The sequence below is a fragment of the Pectinophora gossypiella genome, chromosome 10, assembly GCF_024362695.1.
Source record: "Pectinophora gossypiella chromosome 10, ilPecGoss1.1, whole genome shotgun sequence".
NCBI lineage: Eukaryota > Metazoa > Arthropoda > Insecta > Lepidoptera > Gelechiidae > Pectinophora > Pectinophora gossypiella.
This window is the reverse complement of record NC_065413.1, coordinates 4,944,656-4,969,543: the sequence shown is the minus strand read 5'-3', so window position 1 is coordinate 4,969,543 and position 24,888 is coordinate 4,944,656. Positions and strand designations below refer to the sequence as shown.

The following is a 24,888-nucleotide window of genomic DNA, read 5'->3' as shown; positions in this document are numbered from 1 at the left end:
CTCGTTGTACATCCAGAAAAATATTATTTATTTTATTTATTTGGGAAATTTACAGCGTCTTAATAGTATTAATAAAACTTAAGTATATAAATTGGAAGGCCATTACAAACTTCCACATATAATTATAAATGTAAACAGTTTTAGTAATTAGTTTTAGTAATTAGTTTAGTGTCATAATGTTCTGAGCTTGCGGACGGTGCGTCAGTGCTACCTAGCTTCTGTGGTATACTGTAGTGTATAGCCTGTGGCTGCGGTGTGAATGAAGGCGCGGGGGTTGGTCCGCGCAGCCTCCGAAGCGCCCGGATGCCAGTTGACTTCGCGTCGAGCGACCAACTCCACGCCCGCTCGCTCCCTAACCCTCCCAGTGACAGTACCTAGTGAAACTATCATCGTAAGTAACCATTTCAATCCAGTGAAACCGAACCTTTTCGAAAACGACTCAGTCTTGATCAGTTAGATGTTGGAAATATTCCATCGTTTAAGGACATTTTGGGTACTTAACTGTTGTCTCTAATCTGTCTGTCACCTGTATCGTCTGGAGGTCGTGGATAAGAGACGTCGTTGGTCTGCTTGCGCGCCAATCACGTGTCGCCAGCTGTAATGTAATAATATAGATTCACTTTTTAATATAATTATGGGTAAACGGTATTTGCTTCTTCATCAGGCGCTGGTCTGTCATTTTCATAGAACGCCTCGCGTTATTGCAGCTTCAAACATTGAAATCTATTGTATATATTTTATACTAAGTACATTGTCTGTTGTCACTAGTTTCATTATAGATGTCGAAATGTCGAAATAAAAAGAGTAAATGTTTAATAAAATGCGATTTATACCCAAAACTACAATCCCTCTATTACTGAGGATGATGTGCCAACGCCTATTATTTTTCCTTTTATTGTTACTGCGTTAATAAACACTCACACTATTTTCTGTGCCATTAAGCAAAGATATATTGCTCATAGCACCGAATTCAAGCCAAAATTTATTTCATTCGTCTCCGTTAATTCTGCCAGTTGGCAAGCCTACAATTGCAATGCTCTTTGTATGGCAAAGTCAAGTTATTAGATCCTCGGTAAGTCCTTAGTCGACTGCTAGTATAATCCTCTTGTAATACCTAGCTTTGAGCTGGGTCTACGAAGATTTGACTACGTAACAATGGGAAAGGACAGAATTACTACTACTTCAGTCATATAAAAACGACTTAACAGAAGATGTCGTTTAAAAATAATATGAATTTATATATTATAATTCCAACAATTGCCGTTGGAATGTCGATGAAAAATAATCAAATTAAACTACCGTCTTAAATTTCCATATATTAAAATTTCCGGCGTTGCTAATTCGACTCGAAAATGTGTAACCTCATTACGTTACCCTCTTCAAGGGAGCTTTCGCTGATACATTTCAGAGGCATGCCTAATCTAAGGCCGTCCCCTGAAGGTCTCTTAAATTTCTAAATTTCAATGGTAGCTGAGTTCATGCTTAGTTTTTTTATCCTTAACAACAGCCTGTATGCTCAAAGTTGTTTCTACGACTACTTTCGGCTCTGAAAAGTCTCCTGAAACGTTTTTTATCAGCGGTCGTATCGTGGGCCCATTGTGAGACATCAGATATTCTCCAGATAGCACGATTTTTCTTGACTACGTAACAAATACCCGATTTTTTATTACTTTATGTTACACTGAACTGGAATTCAGTCGGAGGAACACTGTCAGTATCACCATTAATCAATTTACTCACATCTATTATTGATCATTAGTCAAGGGACTTATTGTCTTTGGAACCCGTTCCAATTTTGAATATAATGTTCTTATTATTCTTGTGATATGAACTAAAATATATCAAATGTAATGCAAGACGGAAACCACTGTTTTATTTTTCCCAAGACAAGAGCGTGGCTCTTAAATTAGTGGTGATGATATCAAATGTTGCTTGTATTTTTTGTAGCTGTAAGATTTAGTTACACACGTTTCAAGCTTAAACTCATTTCGCAACTGAGTGTTAAACCAAGCCTAAGTGATAAGCGTACGAGAAATTGAAAAAGATTTAGTTTTCGCGAGCGACCCTGATGGTCGGATTATATTGGCTTAGTTTGTGAACCGAGAAGACCGCGTGAATAATTTCTTTGTCTCTAAAAATTACGTGAATCTATTCTATTTGCTTCATTTGCCTAAAAGACTCGCAGAGAGAACTTGAATTGCAGATCAACATAATATTATTCATCCATTTTAAAATGAGATTTGAAATTCAATTATCTAATACCTTTTAACCGTTGTCCTCTCTTAACATAATGGTATTAACGCATCATTTAAGCTATCTTTTCGACCTTTCCTTGTTGTGGTTTACTAACGACTGTACTATAAACTTATGTATAAGAAGCACTTTGCTATGTTGTCGTCCTGTTTCTCTATTTCCTCCTTTTCCTTTGGTATCTTAAATTACTTCGCGATTTCCCTCAAAGTTATAAGTGCTTCTTGCTCTTATGTAAACTATAATTATATACTCTGTTTGCTAGTGTCCGTAATATACGTCGCAGTAAGCCCTCTTAATAATGTTGATTTAGGTTGGCATCTCATTTATGTCGGCGACTTTAATGAGGAAGTGTTTGTGTGTAATTTAAGATCAACTACCCTTAATTATCTTTTGATGTTCTATAACTATGTGTGAGTCTGAGTCTGCGTTGTGTAGGTATTTTTGAGCACATTTTATATTTCAAAAATAGATTACCAAATACGATATGAGCGCCTTAGAATATCATTCTTTTTGAACCTTTGTTTATTGTCCTCTTGTATTTTCCTTTTGTTTCAATTATTTCTTTAAAGAATATTTTCTTTTGTGTTTCGTCTACTCCCTGTTCTTACCTACGTATTATATTGGTTATCGTCATTAGGTCAAAATACCTATTAAGTTGATAATAATACAATTCCGTTAAATAAATATACATATTCACATTAGCTATGCGCTGTGCGGTCGGGGTTGAGTGCGAGCATTTACCTAATTCGACCATGACCCATTTCTTACGGAGGTGACACCCTGTTTCAATACAGCCTTCGGATAATGCGACTTTTACGTGAGATAGTAAAAAGTTTTACCGGCTATGTGCAGGGACAGTAAAGGTGTTTTATGAGCCCTAAGAGCATTATTGAGGCATTTTGTCGTATCTTCTATTTGATTTCAAGATTGGCTTAAATTAAATCAAGTATGTCGTCGTTGTGCGAGATAAAGATAGTGATTGAGTAAGAAAATAATGACCGAGTGTGAAATAAGGGTAGGGGTAGGTATTAATTTTGATTATTTGCGGTAAAGCCGAGACTCGTCCATATTAATTTATCTTCTGATGTCTGTTTGTTGCCAACATTACTTTTGGAGGTCAAAACAAGAGGAAAAGTGTATCGCGTGGTATAGTTGCGCAACCGAGCCATTATCAAATTGGCATTCTGACAGGGCAACATTCTAAATGACATCCTGAACAGAAGGTAAAACAAATAAGGGATAAACAAAACCTCACCCGCATTGTTTCTGTTTCGTGACTCAGAAGCAGAGATTCTGCTCTCGTATTATGTTTCCATTAGAGTGTGTTGACTTAACCCTTAGCTCCCCTTTGCTTTGTTGAGGTTTTAAAAGCACCGATAGTTCATTTCGCAAAGGAAGGCTCCTCGATAAACGTACCTAATAAGGTATACACTTTTACGATCTACACCTTCCATACCACGAGGTGACATTATTCTGCCTCCAATATTATTCCATTCAAGCTTGCAAAAAAGGCAAGACAGAACATGATGATATGCAAACTCGTGGAACTCGTTTATTACAAAACGAAGACTAAAAGATAAACTAGGGTTAAAATATAGTCCGTGTCACAAAACAATCAATCAATCAATAATACTTTATTGCACAACGCCATAAAGGACATAAACATACGAATAAAAACATAAGCACAATAGGCGGCCTTATTGCTAAACAAGTACCACGGCCGCGACGCTACTGTCGCGGATTATACAATCTTCTTCTATCGTGTGGGTTGTGAGGTGGATTACCAACCTCATCAACCCTAGTGTGAGGGTTACTATTGAGCCGCCAAAGACCCCTGACATGACTCATGTAACGGCTACGTACACAATTATTATGACTTATCAATAAGTTTCATTAAAATCCGTCGACATCTTTCGTGACGCGGATTGTTATTTAAACTTGGTAATAACACTGAGAAAGTCGTGCTCATCAAAAAGCTATATGCGAAGATTTGTGAAGTTGAGGCTGTCTAGTATCAAATTCCATTATTTAAAAGACATTGACGCCCATATCATCGTTTTACGATGCAGAAGCACGCAGCATCCCGCTGATTTATTTTCATTATCGTGTTCAGCTGTACCTTCTGCGATATTTTTCAACGCCCAGATTGGGTAGGGGGCCGTGCCTAAAATTAATAAAGCGATGTACTAGCCGACGGGTAAAAATATTCGTAAAGGAAAATTTCCCCTCATATTCATCGTTATGGAAACTGCGCAGCTTTTTAGGGTTGTGTATTTTAGCCTAGGGCATTAATTATTATTATCCTTTTATTAAGGTGAATATTGCGCTAATCTGGAAACTGTACCTACACAAACTCGGTTCAGCCCGTAGTTATATTTAAAATTACGTTGTTTCATATTTATTTTCAAAAATGTTCAATTTTATATTGACTCGCACAGTCCTGCTATGTACCTACAATATTTGTATCTTTTTACCTTGCTAAAATGGAATTTAGTCAACATACAGCAGCGCACGCTGCCAACGTTTTTGCAATTGCCTACTAGAGGTCACAGGGGAGTTCGGTAACGGATGGCTGATGCAAAGGTCGGCTCTGCAGAGATATCTCATTGTATGACAGCCACCACCGACCCACTAACCCACTTCTGGACTGCAGGCAGACCTCGGTATACCTCACTATTTGTTTCGCGTTCTGGCAGTGATTCCTGGCCAACTTATCCATATTCATATTGTTATGCAACCCTTGAGCCAACATGGATTTTTCCCAGAATAAGAACACGAGGTCTATCTAAACATTGTTGTCATATTAAACATTCACTGTTCAGGATAGAAAACGCTTTAATGTCGCCACCAAATTTCACGTTGAGCACGATTCATTGTAAAGAAATAATTCTGTATTCTTGCTGATGCGGTAATCTCGTTTCCACGATCTCGATTTTATGGTACGGTGTTACAAAATTAATTCAATCTGAATTTTTATTTATCCACTTCCATTTGAGATCTTCCTCTAAGGTAACAGCGGATTTCGTTCTGAAGATGCCTTTATTCGAAAAATTAAAATTTTTATTGTAAGCGTTTTATTCTTTAAATATTTTCTGACCTTGACTTATACTTTCAAGCTTACGTTGTTATTTTGTTAGTATTCATTTTTTCAAAGATGTTGGTTTGATTGCAATTGATTATACCATTACCACCATTACCATATAGGCCATTATAGTCGGCGATACAGTCACCACTACGGTGGTCTCACAGAAAGCTCGGTAAAGTGTGGGTACTAAGTTCATTTTGCGATGGATGTACCTCTGAATACCCCATTTGGGGTGAGTATTGTATTTGTTTCCTTTTCAAAAGGCTTTTGAATATTAGCTAAACCTTGGTAACAGCAGCCTTCAGAGAAATCAATAATAACAGAATGATACCGAAAATTCCGTCTTATTATCAACTTCCTTACACGGTCTTTGTGAACACGGATTCTCAATAAGGTAAAATTATTTCGATAGCTTCTTCTTCGCATACTTTTGTTGTCAAAGAGCATGGTAGATGAACCTTTATTTAACAGTGTCATCGCGATGTCGTGGGATTACGTAAGCTACGACTCTATTGAGAGAGGTAAGCTTTAGTAACCACTGCGAAATTAATCAGAATTAGTAGTGGGCACAAATCCCAAAGCGGCAACTAAGGAAAATTGTCTTGGTTTGGTTAAGCCGCAGTAGACCGATCAACCGCTTACGTGAGAAGTAGTGCAGAGTAGTAACGGGATTAAGTACTCGTGCTAGTAATGTAATATTGTAAACAAGCAAGGGTAGATAACCCTCGAGTAACAACCAGAACGACTGACACTTAAGTCAAAATTGGTCTTAAACGAACATTTATTGTCGATGTTTTGGTCGACAAGACATTGCCATTTGGAGGGTTCATAAAAGAAAGTATGAAGATAATAAAGGCAGAAAAAACTGCTTCCATTTCCTCTGTTACTCCCAAGGTTTTCTTTAATTGTCGTTCAGCAATCGGCATAAGCGAGGCAGTGAAATTTAATGAGCTACATTCAGGTCAAGGCTTTTACGGATCCGACGTTGTTTTTGACGGGAATAATATCGCGAAATTTGATAACCTATATTCGAATTAAATTTCGCTGTAATTTAACTATGTTTATAGAAAGTTATTGGTGCTTATAAAAGGCAATTTAGCTTGAATTGCTTTAAATCTGATCACTTGATAAATTGAAATCTCGGCCATGTGATCAATCACCGCCGTCGAGAGTACTGGTTCGATTCTACTGAACCAAATTATTGAATCGATAAAACCGCCTACGGTTGAGGCTTAAATTTCTCCTTCTGCCAATTAAAAACGTGCCCAGCTAGCGGATTCTTTGGCCGCTGCACGACTTGAATATTTTATGCCTGCAGTCCCTCGGGAAATTAATGCCGGGTGCAGTAGTTCATTGTACTAAGATTTTAACGGTGCTCGTTAAAATTTTGAAGATTTGATTTTCCGGTACAGGCGTGCATGTTCACTGCAATCGCATTGCTGCAGAGTTCGTTATTGCTAATAAGATTAATAGCCCGACGACCTCATTTGTTTTACGTCGCGCCATTATTCCGTTTTAGTGTTACCTTTCGAGCATCAACAATTATTAACATTACATTGTTTCATTGCCAGAAGTTACATGATTAACAGCTTCTTTCAATGTATGGAATTGCTTCTCTTTTATTAAATTTAATTTATTAGGTACACCAGGTTTGCGCTGTAACTACACTACCGCTAATGTTTTAAATTAAAATAGTTTTAGCAGCAATACAAAGATTATCTAGAATTGCTAGAATTTCTGATTGTGTTTGTGGAGCTTAGGTTTGGATATGTTGTATATGGGGTAGTTTCGTAATTCAACTAGGTTTATGTCAAATACAGAATTTAATTTGTTGTGTGTCTGTTCACCGCTAAGACCTAAACCGCGGCAACCCGCAGACTACTCGAGTGCCTTCGGGACCTTTGTTACTCCGTCCCCTATTATTTCACTACTATCTTACTTTGTGCCTACGTGAGCCCTTTATTTATTGACGTAACCCGATATAAGAATACTTTTTGTGTGCGATGTACGTGCTACGCAATCTTACCACACTAGGAGTCTGAATTCTTGACGATAACGTATGTTGTTGCATTTTTAATCTTATTATTAGACGTTACGGAGGTTGTACAAACCGTGCTAGCGTCTTTTTAAAATTTTGCTTTTAAATTTCGTTTATGCAAAGTAGTGTGGGTAATATCCTTAATTCGCAGTAACTTTTTCGAGGGTCATGTTACGTTTCATATTGGTATTGTAGTCACATATTCAGCAAGCACCCTGCAGAGCCTAAAATATTGTTTTCGTCATCTGACATTGTGTGCGGCTTATTATTATGCGCGTAGGTTTTTCAACGTAGGGCTAAATGCAAATCTATGTCCTAGTTTCACAGGGTCGAGATCGTGACATCATAACCTACAGTGGCTTATATTATGTCGCTTTTATATCTCGAACGTGCCCTCTCGTGTTGCGGGACAAACTTTGTTACTTTCCGTAGCATCCCCTAGGGTTTTGTTGACTTTATAATAACACATTTTCCGACCTTTTTCTTGCTACTTCCTAATGTTCGTAACAAATTTAAATTTTCTTTATTAACGTCGTTATTTCCTTTAGATATAATCTTTCAGAATGCAGTTGTTTGCCAAACCTTTTTCAGTTCTAAAGTCACGTTGTAAATTGTAGAAGCTAATATCACTTGCCAAAGTTTCTGCCCCAACGAGACGACCAAATGCTTTCCCATTGTTCAATGTCAGACCAATAAGAATTTCCGTTACGAGCGGAACCTAGTAATAAGTCTTTGTGCTAAAACTTTCAGCATTAAGCAAAGCTTTTGCGGCCCAATTCAATAAATGGTTTATGTTTTCCCCTGAATTTAAACCAAAATCAAGAATAATTTTAATAAAATTAAAATATCTTTATAATTAGCGTGTAATGCTTAGAGATTTGTGTGGTAATATGGTTTGGCTTCTGGTATTAAATTTGTGCAATTTGCTGCTTAGAACTTGTGCTGTTCAAACATTAAAGATCGAATCCGCGTGCGGTCGCGGCATTCCCAAGCAGAACTTAGGAGCCCGGTGTTTGCTGCTGAATTGGTACGAACCAGTCGGACGGCAAACTTTAACCATTGAGATCGAGAATATTATACGGAATGTCGCTGTGGCCTCCTCTATGCAATTTGCACTCTGCATAGTTTAGTCTCAGTTCTTTGCTCAGTTTAAGTGGATGGCTAAATCTTTTGTCCACAACAGCAGTTGCGGTGTTAGTGTTTTCATCGTCGTCTTGCTCTATTCTATCTCTAGAATCTTTGAAAGGAAATCTCGTTTGTTCTTTGTAAAATGTATAATGGGTATAGCTTAGGAACGGCTTAGTCGTTTTCGGAAAGGTTCACATAATGTAATGTTTGCGCAGGATCGCGTGCATTGCGGCGGATTTTGAACCGAAACAATTCAAGTACAAGTATTTAGTGTAAGTGATGGAGTCTAGTGAGTGTTTGCGTGAGTTACACTGTGCCAGGACTTCCAACCGACATTAACTAATTAAAGTGGAGTGTTGAACGGATGGTCGAAGTTTAATAGTGGATGCGTAGCAGCTGAGTGTTAATTGGTTCGGATGAGAGGATGCGCGGGGTGTCGTCCGCCCGGCGGAGACGCTACTCGTAAAGGGGAGGCAGCGCTGGAAGGGTGTCGGGCCGCGAGCGCGACGAGTGGTGCCCGCACGAGGCGCGGCGGCATGCGCTGACGTGCGGCCGGCGCTGCGCGTGCTGCGGCGCGCCGCGATGCGCCGTGCAGGGGCCTGACATGGACGAGGGCGGCTACTGGCGGCCGTCCTGCTCCACGCTCTCGCTGGCGGCGCCGGAGCACCATGGCAGTAGTTCCCACCTGTGCGCGCGCCACGCCCCGCAGGCGCGCCTGCCGCCCGCGCACCGTCACCAGCCGCCGCCGCTGGCGCACCACCACGCGCATGCGCACGCGCACTCGCACCACCTGCAGCACGCGCAGCACGCCGCCTGCCCCGTACACAGCCCCTTCCGCCAACCGACGCCTGAGTACTGCGCCGCTCATTCACAGGTATGATCTAGTAATGCAAATACAATAATCACTTAGCCACAGCACTTACAAGAAAGATTACAGACGTACAATTGGCGGCCCTATTGCCCTCGAGCAAATATCCTTCTATGTATCTCCTTAGCGTTATCCTGTGTTCATGGGGTCCTGTAGATTTGAGAGGTCTGTTATTTTACAGAATCGACCTTGCCTGTCTGACCTTCCAACCAAAAACACAACAATATTAATCTTTCCCATCTAAATTTTCTCTTCTATCAGATCCGTATTGAGCTTTATTTTAAAGATACATAATAGATTTTCTGTAATATTGTTAGCGTTTGCGATATTAGAAGTATCCATAAACTTTTCATAAAGAACGCCAAGTTATCTGACGCCATATTGACTTTCAATCAGCTCAACAGTAGCTTACCTACATGGGTCGAGGAAGTATCCATTCTTAAGAATATACCCAAGTTTACTTTGACCTACTTGCGGCTTACTCTGATCGACAGCTTAGTACGTAGAATTCGATTGAAAGCTTTAATCGAAGATTAAACTGTCGAAACCAAAACTCAGATGATTTTGTTGACAAACGATAATGAAGTGGGAACTGGTTAGTCCGCTAATCAAGGCGAAACCAATCCGCATACGTAAGGTTTGCTGTGTGTACCTAGTAGATTTTGCTTAAGATTTTCCTCAATACATGAAGAGTACACAATTTTCCTCGTAACGAAATAACAGCATCTATGAAGCTTTATTAAACTTTATTATGTTTACGACCTCCGGGGTATTAAGATATCTAACCTTAATTATTCAACTAGATTTTTCGATTTATCGCGGCATCTTCCAACCTCATTATTATACTACCGTTTCGTACTAGGTATATTTTTAGCATCATTATTAGTCACTGTGGTCCTGTGGTACGGCTTGCTTCTCGTAAGGGGGGCGCCGGTTCGAATCCTGTTACCGGACAGGCACTATTTATTTATTTATTTTATCTCAAGTGAAGATTTCATTAACACAGTTGCCTCCATTATGACAGTCGGCGGTACGGCTTACCATGTTGGTCTAACAGAAAGTTCGGTGGGTTGTGCGTACTTAGTTCATCTTCCGTTGAATGTACCTCTGACTACTCCATTGGAGTACAGTCGTGAGCTTATGTGTTATTATTACTTATACGCATGCTTGTTTACCTTCTTTAACATAAACCCCTCTCAGCTTTTACCAATTTCATCCATCTTTTTATTACCCATGCCAATCTCCTAAAGAGATCCATCGGCTTGTTCAAGGATAATGTGTTACCAAGATATTAAGATACACATGTAACCGATATCCGCAGTCGAGTCACGAGATGGCAGCATCTGCACCTAATTTATTACAAAATCGCTGAACTGGGAACACATTTTCAATAGCGATTTGCATCGCGTATCTTGAGGCTTATGCTGGAGGCATGCCTTCGGTAAATCATGGTAAATGTATCTCCTTTGAAGAAAAATGTAGGCTTTTCGAAGTAGAATGTTGTGTTTAAATCGCCATCGTCAAATTGATTGTCAGAAATCTCACTTTCGATACACGAATATCGAGTGTCGTGCAATATTCGGTCGTCACTAACTATATTCTTTCAATTTCAAATATATATTATTGTACCAAAAATGAAATAGTTACAAAAGTGCATATCAACAGAATCTATCAATTAGTAGCAGTGTGGATGGATTGTGTAAAGAATGATACTGTGTGAAAAAAGTTGTGAGTACTGAGATGACTGACAGAGATGAATGAAAGAGGAATACATAATTATGCTGACACCATTAAGAGTGGGATAAGGGCCGAAGGATGATGGCAACAGAAAGCATCCCAAAAATAAATTCCAGAAACATTGGTGTAGCCGCACGCATGGCACACAGTATGAATTTATCAAACAGGATGACCATAGATCAAACGATACACATTGTCCGTTTCTGTTCTGTTAATGCGACTGTCATAACACCGCAGCGCGGCAGCTGCACGGCTAATTTAAAGCCGCCTTTAAGTATATTGATGGAACTTGTATCGCACAAAGATACATTGCTTGTTTTTTTGGCATGCCATGGCATTAACTACTTGGCCGAACAAATGGGGAGCGCTGAAGGCTCTCACCCGGTACAACGTTTAAGACGACAGGCCTGAGGGTGCCTAGTTGGGCGCGAACCTCGGCTCAGGGCGTCGTCTGAGAGGAAAAATATTTGAAAGAATTAACCGACCCTAGTGGGTTGATAGCGATAAGCGCTGATTGAGGGAATTCGTCGATCACGCCGGCGGGGTCGGTATAGCACTGTGGTTAACGACTGTTTTATACATAAGTAGTTAGTTATTAAGAACACACCATTGTGTTTGACGATGCGTTAACTGTTCATACTTTCGTCAGCACTCGTGAGCCACATTGCGCTTCAGTAAAAACAAAGGGTATTTATTATTATCAAGAGTGACAAGATGACTAGCTTATATACATACATTTTATGTCCGTTATCCCCAATAGGGTTAGAAGCCACAAAGTAATCAGAAGACTAACACAAAGTAAACAGAACTAGCCGCCATTTTTGATTAATATGAAGTCGTAAGATAGAAATGATATAAATCATGACAAGTCAGCTCGTCACCCATATATTATAGTAATCATGTTAGAAAGGACACAATCTCTCAGTTAGTTTTTATGATTATATCTGGGCACAAAAGTTCTGTTTTCTATTCGCTCTTAGTCTAGCAAAAAGTTAAGTACAAAATTATGCTCTAGCAAAAACAAAGGACATTACTGGCACTTAACAAGAGTGATAAGATGACCGCAGAGCATCTGCTGTTGATTGATGGCTTGATGGCACATATAACGTAATAGGGAGATGGATGTCACGCCGTTTGCATGGCGGTGGACATGACGTCATCGCTATGGCCGCTTGATACCTACTCTAATGTGTTAGTAATCAGGCGTTTCTTTATTTTGTTAGTAGTTTGATTTTTTTGGAGTGTACTATCAACGTACACTCCAATGTCTGCCTAATTACCTATATTTAAACTGGTTCATTGTTTAGTTCTTATGTATCTAAATGTTCAACAGTGGCTGCAAGTTGTCTTTGATTACTTGTGGCTCTGCCCACCCCATTAGGGATTACGGGCGTGAGTCTATGTATGTATGTATCTAAATGTCGTCGAAAAGTACGACATGATCTTGAAATATTTCAAGTTTTCAACGATAGACTGCTTTATATGTATTAAATACCAGCTTAAATGACACTCGTTTTTTTGGGTTTTATAATTGAAAATTGATTCATCAATCATCAAATACTTATTCCTACTTTTTAATTGCCCAATTGTTTATTGTTGTGGTTATGTAGAAAACCTATCTTATGTACTGTGTATTATTAGGCTGGTTTTCCTTCGCAGGTTGAAAGGTCAGACAGGCAGTCGCTTTTGTAAAAAACCAGACCTGTCAAATCTTTGGGTTAGGTAAGCGGACTCTGTGAAAACGGGATAACGCTAAGGGGATGATGATGATGTAGAAAATTGTGTCCTTTAACTGGTTCTGATGTTGTTATTCCATAATTATGTTAGTCTTTAATTTGTTTTTGATAACTGTTGGTTCTCCTAGAATTAAAAAATAAAATAAAGTAAATAAAATAAAACCTACCAATATCGATATTGACAGTAACAAGAAATTCCATTTCATTTTCAATAACGTGAATATTATCGCAAATTTAACTTCCACTTGAGAGACAAAGAGAATGTGCCTGCTAGATCAGTCACGTATACGCAAATCGCTCTGCGATATATGATACCCAAAGTACGCAGTGCCTACCAATCGTGCCGTGGAGAGAGCCTTCCAATACAACATTCTTCGGAATCCTATTGAAAGCGGTGGGACCCGCACAAAGAGGGATAGATAAGCTGAATTAATTCAGTTTAACATTACCATGAATTCCCTTCTCGTAGGAAAATCAAATTGCTTCTTTTGTGACTTTTTTAGAAAGCCACATTCGATAAACCCGAGAGAAACGATGCGATTGAAAATTATTACTGTTTCGAAATGTCTCCTTTGATGTTCAATCCAATAACTCGCTAAATTTAGGACAAGGAAGTAATGCTTTAAGTGGGGATCGACAACGCTACACTTAATTTATAAGGTAAAGTTGTAATCTTTATTGGCATTTTAGGCTCATTGATTGAAAATGTAATTGCTTAGCAACGCGTCCTCGATTTAATACTTGGGTTTTGTAAAATATATGAAGATGAACAACGATTCTATTACACGCGGATATGTTAATCTATATAAAATTGATTCACATAAAACCGAATAATAATAATAGTTTATTAAATTATAATAACTCTAAAATCGCTTAACTGAGGCAACGTAGAGAGTATGCATAACACATGTGTCAATGAGGAACTTTCCAGGCTACGTTCACCAAAAACAATATAGATTGCGTTGTACAGATTTCACGTGATAATTACCTATTGGCCCCGATTCCTGCAGACACCGCCTAATTTTATTTTAAGTTATATCCGTCATTTTCATATCCGTCGAAAAGGAAAGGGACGGATGATTCACAGCTCTTAATTTTAGGAAGAATGAGTAAATGAATGAATAACCCGGGCGAATCAAAAGGTACGTCGCTGGTATGCAATCCGTTTGACGTGCTGTCTACTTAACTGTGTCGGGTTATTAACGGATGTAAAATTTAGACGGTTGGTTTAGATTTGTGCTTAAAATTGACGTGTGTTCCATAAATTTTATGCTTGTCGATTACCCGTCCCTTTCCTTTTCGGCGGATAAGAAAATGACAGATATAACTTAAAATAAAATTAGATGGTATTTACAGGAATTAGCACCATTTTGTCATTACTCGGGTACAAAATTATTCTAAAATACAATGTAACGATAGAAGCATGTATAAAAAATAATTGATGCTTGATATTTGGATTACATTATGTACGCATATACGTAGAATTATGTTGCTTCTCTTTATTTTGATCAAAATAATAATGGGTGGAAGATGTAATTGTGCCTACGAATTGAGCATACGATTAGAAAAAGTAACATTAGAAACGATTGAAAAAAGTGACAGTTATAAAAATGTATGGGATTGACATAGGTGACTTGTCACTTCCATACATTTTTATCATTGTCACTGTTCGATTGTCATAATCGTTGGCAACTTGGCTAACTTCCCTGAATTCAACTAATGAATACATTTAATTATCACTAAACTCTGCTACACGGATAAGTATTGCTATACCGAAACAAAATAAAAAAAACTCTTATCCAGTTTTTGAATTTTATTGTCATTAAGACAATTTTTATATTGTTATTACCTGCAACTCTCTGTAATAGAAATAGTAGTTTATTTTTGCCATTATTTGCATTCACTCCCAGCCAAATTACAGCAAAATTGCAACCACAAATTGTCTCAGAACTGTGAATGTGTAGTTAAAAATGTTCACACTAAAAATCTGTACTTTCCGAATCCAGGAAAGGCGAAACCAAATAGGAATAAATAAATAAAGCTATCGGAATTGAAAATCTATGGCCGTTACTGATGTAAATTTATCGCTTGGCTCGACCACCAGCACGGCACGAGGTGAAAATTTAATGTGCACATTCGGTATTGGGTTCCGAAGGGAAATTAAAGGCATGCTTGTGATAATAGAGGCCTACCCTTCTAGTCTAGGTTTTTTAGATAACTCAGCAATCTGGGTATTTACTGGGTTTAGATACGCATTCTAGAAGATAAACGGTGCTTAAATGCTTGGGTACCTACAGATTTTCTCATCTCAGGAACTGTGGACTGAACATTTTACTAGCTTAGAATGTAATAGCTGATAACTGACCTTTGGGTGAAAATTACCTTTTTAATAATCAGCCATTCTTATCTTGCCTACTTGATCCCACCGATGGGCTGGCCTCTCCATGATTCCTTTACTCTTTTCGGCTCAAACAATCGAAATCTCTGGCCATTCTCTCCGATAAACGTCACACCATCGTTAACGGGGTCTGCCTTTCTGTATCAGGCATTCGATTCTTGTATTTAAGTACTTACTCAAGGATGACATTATATTATAATACCTAAGCACTATTTAATCTTAACTAACTTTACTGTCCAAAAACAATTTGTTCATTCTGAAGAATCTTCAACATGTCTACTTAATACTTATACCTACTGATTCCCAAGGATTATAATAAGCTTTCGTTGAGGCTATTTCAGTAACTTCCTAATCGAAAAAGTATAATCCCTTCCTTGATCGAAAAAGATTAGTGGCATTCGATCTTGATGATATCGCAGACTTTTCGTCAAGTTCAAATCCTTTACTTATAACCAGACTTAGAATGAAATTGCATTCATTCGTTTTAGACTTAATGCTTTCCAAATTCAAAAAATAAAATAAACCACTGAATTCAGTGCTATACTATACACCACTCTTCGCCAGCTATATATAAGTTCTCTCTAGTAAGGGGCGAGCCTATTGTCCTTCATCAAGAACAAATCTTGGGAACCACGTGATATTACTTATGTATGATCCACACTATTTAGTTGTTTATTTTAATTTGTGAATTTGGAAAGCATGAAGTCTAAAATTAATAAATCCAATTTCATTCTAAGTCTGGTTATAAGTAAAGGATTTGAACTCGTCGAAAAGTCTTCGATATCTTTCTATAATAAAAACAAAATGTCTTTGTGACCTTGAATTCATATTTGGATCATATATAATTGATATCACGTGGTTCCCAAGATCTGTTCTTGATGAATGGCAATAGGCTCGCCCCCTATTACAGACAACTTAAACATAGCTGGCGAGGAGTGGTGTATACACTACGCACACTCTGCCTACATTTTTAAGGATACAAGCGTGATGCTTCATGTATGTATGTTTAAGAAATCACTGTAGTAGTTTGACATACTTTGTTATAGCTGCAATTTGAAACATTCTATTCCCTATTGGCGATGTTTGAATTCCTTGAACAATGTAAGTAACTGGTTAAACTTTACAAAACCCCATTCAGAAACTAAAAAACTTTCATTTATTTAACTATTCTGGACTTGAGGTTTCTATTTTCTGTAGAATGTACTAGCGTCATTGGTATAGTGATACAATATAAGAATTACCAAAAGACAATTCATATTATATTGGTAAATATTGTTAGTAACCTTAAGCCGACCCCAGCTAAATTGGGAAAAGGGTTGGACAAAAAAAAAGAAAGTAGTAGTAGTATCTTACTTGGCAATCTCGAATTTACTGTCACTAAATATGGCGGTGAATTGATCATGTCTTTAGAAGACCTATGGAAAACCCGTCCCGACGAGCTGTAACCTTGTGTGCGCATGGAAAATGCAAAAGAGGGTGCCCCAAAGAGACCTGGCGGCTCTCGGTTGACCGCGGAGCAAGCTACAGAGGCAGCAAAAGATCACGAGGAGAAATCTGTTATTCGAGCCCTACATCCCAACCCAACAGGGGATAATAGAATTAGAAGAATATATATATGACCCAAATCGTATAATATAATTGATACCATTATACTAAATATACACCATAACGCAGTACCAGCTTGTCAAGTAAAAAGGAATTAGCAGCCTCCATTATTGCCACTCATAATTCCTGACAAGGGTTAGCAAATAAAACTTAATTAAACAATAACTAGACCCTTTCTTATGGGAGCAATGGAATCCCAAAACGCCGAATTCGCTTTCAGAGCGTGAATAATAAATTACTTACAAGTATATATAACTGAGGAGATAGAAATGGATAAGTCTTTCGGAAAGTTAAGGTTGCCAATGACAATTTGAAGTTTGCGCATAATTTTTAGGGGGGGCGATAATATCGCGATTGGAGGTGACGAAAACAAAATGGCGTCAATTTGCGAACCCGCGCAGAATAATGGTTTTTAGTGATGAGAATTATATTGGTAACATGGTGCATTATCTGTTGCTCGATTATAAGGTTATCTAATTGCGAAGTTTGGGTCGGGATAGAAGCGTGTGTAAAATGTAATGTTAAATGTGTACTAGTGTAATATATAATCAAAACAACATAAAGAAGCTATATACGTTCCACTGCTGAGCAATGGCCTCCCCTCAATCAACCGGAGGGTGTACGGAGCATAAAATATGATGCTCCACCATGTTGCTCCACTGCGAGTTGATGCCGTTGCTTTACAGCTAGTAGCCGACACCGACGGCCTAACGGGCCTTCTGAAGCAAGGACGCATCCTACTTTTCTTAGACAGTCAGGTGATTCAAATGTTTATTGTCATTACCAAACAAAGGACAGTCCCAATAAGATTTCGATATTGTCCTCGTCGAAAATCCAACCCAGACCTCAAGGTCGTGCTCCGAACGCTCTAACCACTATAACGTGATTGTTATAAAAAAAATCATAAGAAAAGAAAGGAGGATCAAAAGTAAGTAGATTTAAGATAATGTTACCATATTTCGTCATGCGTTTTGGCTTCATTCTTACAAAGTCTCCTACTATCCGACATTTTGTCTGTGCAGTTTGTTTTGTCGATATAGCTTTGCCAAAAACGCGTCATATTTTCGGGACCGAAATAATATTTTGTAAGACTTTAGTCTCTTGGACTTGGACATACGAAATTTTATGTCTATTTCACATTGTGAAATTGTTTTGGAATTGAATGTTTTTACGGTGCCTAAGTGCTGTTTTGAAATTGGCCCTCAGCAATGTATTTTATTTTTGGTAGACTTTATCTATATATAAGTACCTACCATGCAAAATTCCACCTACGCGCGCAGACATGGCTTTGTCTATTTTAATTATAATATCAAGGAAAGAAATTCAGAAACATTCAAGGACATATTTTATCTAAAACAAGATTGTAATTATCTTAACACTAATTACTTTCTTAAAATTATCATTTCTCAAAAGATTTTAATGAAATATCTTCTTCACTTCAACAGGTTTCACGTTTCTAAATTATCTCACAACTTAATTTGCTTCAGGAATTAACCCCAACCGGAATAACTCAAGTTACATATAGAAGTGAAGATAAATATAAGTTCTTCCAAGACAAACGGTTGAGTCTCGTTCTGTAATTTTCGTTCTCGCTTCGCTTCGACGCCTTTCAACGTTCGTTTCGTTTTGCTCCAGAGTCTACAGTTTAGTCCTTCTAACAGAATTTTTGTTTCGTTAAAATCTCTTTGTCCGAAAAGGAAATTGCTTTTTCTTCAAATTCGGGTCGCCAAAGTTTACCAAAACAGTTTCCAAATCTTATTTTCAATTTAACAACATTTCGCGATAATTTGACGCATAGCGAACTAACGAAACGAATTGTGAACTTTCAAAACTTATACCCATTACAAAAATTACCCCGGAAAAAGTACCGGACTTGCACCAATGAGTAATTAATTTATCTTAAGTGCAGTTTTCACTAACACAGTTGGGTCGACCGTTATAGACGGCGGCGGCGATTCGGTTCACCACCTATCACGTTGGTCTAACAGAAAGCTCGGTGAGGCGTGGGTTCAGTTCATCTTGCGCTGGATGTAGCTTTGACCGGCCCAATTAGGAATCTGTACTCGTGAGCTTATGTTTGTTTTGTTATAAAATATATTAACTGGCATGTTTGTTAGTTATTTATATTATCTTTGTCCTTATCTAAATGCATATCTGCATTTTGGAATAGTGTACGCTCGGTTGGTAGCAAATAAAAAACGTAAAATCAGTTCAGCTGCTTATCTCTTCGGGCATATCGAAAAATCCGACAAAAGCATTGTGTCCTTTCTGTGATAATGGAGAATTTTTACGGGCGGTAGGCTGATTCTTTGTCCATAACGTTCATTATATTCATCGTAGGACTTAGTAGCAAGAGCGGTTGCAATTTGTATTTGATTACTTGTGACTGCCCACCTCTTTATGATGTATGTTATGTATGTATGTGTGTGTGTGTGTGTGTGTGTGTGTGTGTGTGGTGTGTGTGTGCGTGTGCGTGTGCGTGTGCGTGTGCGTGTGTGTGTGTGTGTGTGTGTGTGTGTGTATGTAATAGGATCCGACTTTGTACTGAAGTTCTAGATGGATATCCTGAATCAAAATTATAATTTTGACGATACATAGCGTCTGTCGACTTTATTTAGATGGCCCCGATTTCTGTAGACACCTTCCAATTTCATGTTATACCCGTTATTTTCTTATCCGTCGACAAGGAAAGAGACTCATGACTGACAATGTTTATTTTAAAATGACCATATAAAATAGACATCCTCCTCATATGCAATCCGTTTGATTCAACTTAATTCTGTTGGGTCATTGGCTAATATACAATTAAGGGTTTTTTTAATTTCTGTCTAGAATTGACGAGTGTTCTATAAATTTTATGCCTGCCGATTACCCGCCCCTTTCTTTTTCAGCGGATAAGAAAATGACAGTTATAACTTAAAATAAAAATAGATGGCGTGTACATGAATCAGCGCCAATGTCCGTCAGACTGAAAGAGTTCTCTACTTTTTCTTCTCAGTTTTTTTCTTTTCCACTTCCAATCTAGCAAAGAAGTACATTTGATACCGCTCTAAGTTATTCAATTCCAACAATCAGACATGCTAACTGGTATCACAGTACAATAGTTCTGCCGACTCAATCATCGCAGTCTCCAGATACCCATTTGAATTTAGTGGCGCGAGAGATAAGTAAATATCTGACTTGATATACAGCGGGCTGTTAAGGCAAACATGGGTTCAAATGCGATACAAATGTCTGTATGTAGTAGGTTGCTATCTACATCTGTTACCAGTGCGGGATTCTGTAAGCTGGCGTAATTAAATTCGATGTTTGGGAAAAATTTCTTTCAGTAGTATTTACAAGGCTTTCCAATTAGAAATGTTTTAATTTTGCTTCGCTTGACATAAACAGACACAACTGGGTCGTGTACTAGGTTCAAGATAAATTATGAAATTCTGGTTACTGAATAAAGACAGATTTAGAAGTAACGATAAACATTTTCTTTTTCTATTTAACTTATTTATGAATTTTAATCAAGAAAAACGTAATAATAAGTCCTACATTTAATCACGTTGTTCTATGATGTCACAGCGTGCTTTTTCACATCATATGAATTCCATAGTAATTTCGTGTTTTGACATTTAGTAAAAAGTAACTGATTTGACTAGTTGGAAACTAGCCCACTAGCAGTGGGAGAGGCATTAAAGAATAATAGACCTATAGAACGGACACTCCGTCCCGCACCTATTCGTATCGGTGTCGAGCTAGATTTACCTCACCCCCGCTCCGGGTCTCATTTTAATCTAAATGGCTGTTAGACGTACGGGAGCGCGCGCGGACTCTCTGTCTCCCTCACACGTAAGCGACAGGCACACGGTACCAACGATATTTTTGCCTTATGATGCACAAAAAGCCACAGAAATAATTACTTATACAAATTGTTTTAATTTTTGGGTGTACCAATGAAAGAAAAAGATTTTCAATAGGGAAGATCTAGATATCTTGATCTCCTGATATAACGTGCAAACTTTGAAAGTGACATTAGCGACAAACTTGTATCCAGTTAATGCGAGACTATCAGATTAATGTGTTCAATGAATAACTAATCGATTTGTCAAATGATTCAGGACGCAAACTTGAACTGGTTGTGTCCTACTAAAATTATTTTACCTGTGCTTCAAGGGAAACATCAGACTCAGAATCACACAATAGATACGATAGGTGGATGACCTGACATTATATCACCGCTACCCCCACAGCACAGAATAAGTTATGTATACGTTTTTACAATAAAATACCAGATAATATTTTAAATTTTCCAGAAAATAAATTTAAAACTCATGTGAACTTTCTTTATGTAAAAAAGCTTATTAAAAGATTAATGACTACCTAAATGATAAAAATGTCTGGTATTGAATGTATTCCTCTAGTTATTAAATAACTTGTAATGTATACACTCATTGGTTTTTAAAAGATGTGTTGCCGTTGCAGTTTTTTTGTCATTTCTTCTCCTCAGCCATAACACCTTGCGAAATGACGTAAATTCAAAAATGTTTTATTGTGTTGAATAAATAATTCTGATTCTGATTCTAAGGAATAATACTACGTATTGAACGGCAACTCTCCGCTCCCTACCAGCGTCTGAGCTAGGTTTATCTCACCCTCACTCGTACATGGTTTAGACTTGAAACGTATGGCGTCAGACGTCACACACACAGACGCGCGTGTTCGATAATGTCAATGTGTAGTGTCTGTGTAAAACGAGGTTGTTTGTATGAAGTGTCCGGGGTGTACCCATAGGCCTATATGTTTATAAGTCCCATGTAATAGGGTGAGAGCCTATTGCCATTATCCGGGCACAAATCCTGGCAACCCCATGATATCAGTGAGGGACTTTCCAGGCTATGTTCCAAAATATATGTATATAGATTACGCTGTTCAGTTTTGCTTTCGTTTAATCTTCTAATTTCATGAATAACTGACATAAAATATGCATCTTTTATCTTTGTTTTTGGGTATAAATGATTATCCGTGTTATTACACCCAGGCACAACACATTTTCCGCCATTTTCATTCTGATCAAAATAAAGAGAAGCAATATAGGTATCAACGTAATTCTATGCATAATGTGATCCAAATATCTTGCAACAATTATTTTAATATATGCTTCTGCCATCATCATCATCATCAGCCGTACGACGCCCACTGCTGGGCATAGGCCTCCCCCAACGATCTACACGACGATCGGTCCTGCGCTGCCCGCATCCAGCGGCTTCCCGCGACCTTCACCAGATCGTCGGTCCACCTTGTAGCGGGCCTACCCACTGAGCGTCGTCCGACACGTGGTCGCCATTCTAGAACCTTTCCGCCCCATCGGCCATCGGTTCTCCTCGCTATGTGTCCTGCCCACTGCCACTTCAGCTTTGCAATTCTCCGAGCTATGTCGGTGACTTAAGTTCTCCTGCGGATCTCCTCATTTCTGATTCTGCTTCTGCCATTACATTGTATTTTTGAATAATTTTGTACCCGAGTAAAGATAAAATAGGTAATTATCGTCGTGCTGTATAACGCTTTTTGGCGAACGTAGCCTGGAAAGTCCCTCATTATTTAAGATCCAAAGTTGAATTCAGTGGTCTACAGCCCAAGCTGGAAATTAAACCAGTGACACTACGATGTAAGTGACGCGTTATCCGAACAAGACTATCACGACATCACATCATCAGCCGTATGACGCCCACTGCTGGGCATAGGCCTCCCCCAAGGATCTCCACGACGATCGGTCCTGCGCTGCCCGCATCCAGCGGCTTCCCGCGACCTTCACCAGATCGTCGGTCCACCTTGTAGCGGGCCTACCCACTGAGCGTCGTCCGACACGTGGTCGCCACTCCAGAACCTTTCCGCCCCATCGGCCATCGGTTCTCCTCGCTATGACGACATATCATTTTATATTTGTCTTCGAGGCAATGACGTCATAAATCGTCTGAAACAGACGTATAAGGCCAATGATGATGTTAACACGGTTATTGGTGCTAATTCCTGTAAATACCATCTAATTTTATTTTAAGTTATATCTGTCATTTTCTTGTCCGCCGAAAAGGAAAGGGACGGGTAATCGACAAACATAAAATTTATGGAACACACGTCAATTTTAAGCACAAATCTAAACCAACCGTCTAAAAATTTTACATCCGTCAATAACCCGACACAGTTAAGTAGACAGCACGTCAAACGGATTGCATACGAGCGACGTACCTTTTAATTCGCCCGGGTTTTTCATTCATTTACTCATTCTTCCTAAAATTAAGAGCTGTGAATCATCCGTCCCTTTCCTTTTCGACGGATATGAAAATGACGGATATAACTTAAAATAAAATTAGGCGGTGTCTGCAGGAATCGGGGCCATTATCATAATAAAAACACACAATAACGGGTTCTTACCGGGTTTGCGAGTTTCCCGTGATCATGGCACTTGCAACAGTGTCGATATATCGGGAGTCACATATTTCCCTGATTTAAACGCGGTAAGAACCCGTTATTATGTGTCTTAATTATGCATTTTCATTTTTGTAGTATGCTGGCTAGGTGCTACTGTGGCGGCGCCATCTCGTCCTAGTGAGATTTGACACTTATTCAACCAACAAACGTGTGGACGAACACTTTACATACCCATCTACATACACCTGCGAATGATACACACATTTAGAAGCACACATACACTAACTTTTATTAAGGAATATTGTGCAATAGCTTTATGACAATAGGTCGAAAGAATTTCGCATGGAGAGGAGGTCCCGGTGGTGTAATGGTTAACACGCTCGTCCCGGCTTGACAAAAGCTGCGGTTTTAAGTCCCGTCCGATTTTGTCGATTTATTTTTTCTTTGTAATATTGTGCAATTCCAACAACAACAAGATTGATTACATAATTTTTTTGAAGTCAGTAAAAAATTCGAATCGAAGATTCCAAGATTCTTAAACAATAATTACCTTCTAACTTGACTTGTTTCACTGGCACCTAGTAACGTTAACACCAAGTTAAGGTTGTTGGGTGTCGTAGAATTGCTCGGCAATTAATCAATATGGCGGCCCGCGCGGTTGTCATGGCGACGCTCCGGGTTTAAACGTCCTACTAGAGGTTAGGTATTAGGATCCTTGCGATCTGGGAGTTTTGTTGAGGTATTTCTTTGACGACAATGACTTTGGTGGTCTAGTGTTTGGTTAGGATCTGGATGTGGGTCTTAGTTTCGATGCCTGTGGTCAATGATTACATTGATATAGAGTAACTAGTTTGTCTGCGTTACATATTATAACATAGAAGTTGGTCTAAATATTATAACATAGAAGTAATTGAAATAAGTTTTGTTGGTAGTTTATTGTTTTTTTATATGCATTTATATGCATTTTTTTATAATACAATACAAAAATCTTCACTGCACTAATATATATACTTTATATTTAAGTAGCCTTTTCACGTAGCAATTTTAATTTTCTAATTATACTCGTATAGTTTATTGTTATGTGTGATTTGGGATTGTCCAAATTAAACAGTTTATGGCGTTTTAAACACTTGTTTTATTTTATTTTCCTCCGAGCACATTTTACAACACTCCCTTTTTAAATCCGCCCTCGTATCTACTCCCTCTTCTTCTTTCTTATTTCGTCTGTCAATCTCTATCTCATTCACACTCCTTCACTCGGTCTATCATTTGTTTATGCATCCCTTCTATTCTCTATACCTTCTCACACAAAATCATCTCAACTCAGCTATCACCTACTCAGCCATATGCCCACAGTTATTTCTATAAAAAACCCGGCCCTGTCAAATCTCCATTTTAGGTATAAACGGTATAACGCTAAGGAGATGATGATTCATTATTATTTATACAAAAGCATATATTTTCGAGAAGTTTGTTTATCCATCATTTCCAAGGAAATTTGAATTGTAATTAAAATGTAAATCAAAATGTTCTTAATTGTTTTCGCCCTCAGTTCGCCGAGCGAAATGGCCAGATTTCAAAGCACTCGCATATTATCATATTTCTTGTAATACGCAAGCAGTTTTA

The 24,888-nt window shown here is 38.3% G+C and overlaps 2 protein-coding genes across 6 annotated transcripts in view; both read left to right on the top strand.

Moving 5' to 3' along the window:
- The window catches only part of LOC126370207 (peripheral plasma membrane protein CASK), a 403,706-nt gene that overhangs the window by 82,623 nt on the left and 296,195 nt on the right, over positions 1-24,888 (top strand). The gene's annotated exons all lie outside the window — the stretch shown is intronic.
- On the top strand, positions 9,109-9,384 carry LOC126370329 (uncharacterized histidine-rich protein DDB_G0274557-like). The gene has a single exon (XM_050015183.1). The coding sequence runs from the start codon at positions 9,109-9,111 to the stop codon at positions 9,382-9,384; it is 276 nt and encodes a 91-aa protein (XP_049871140.1).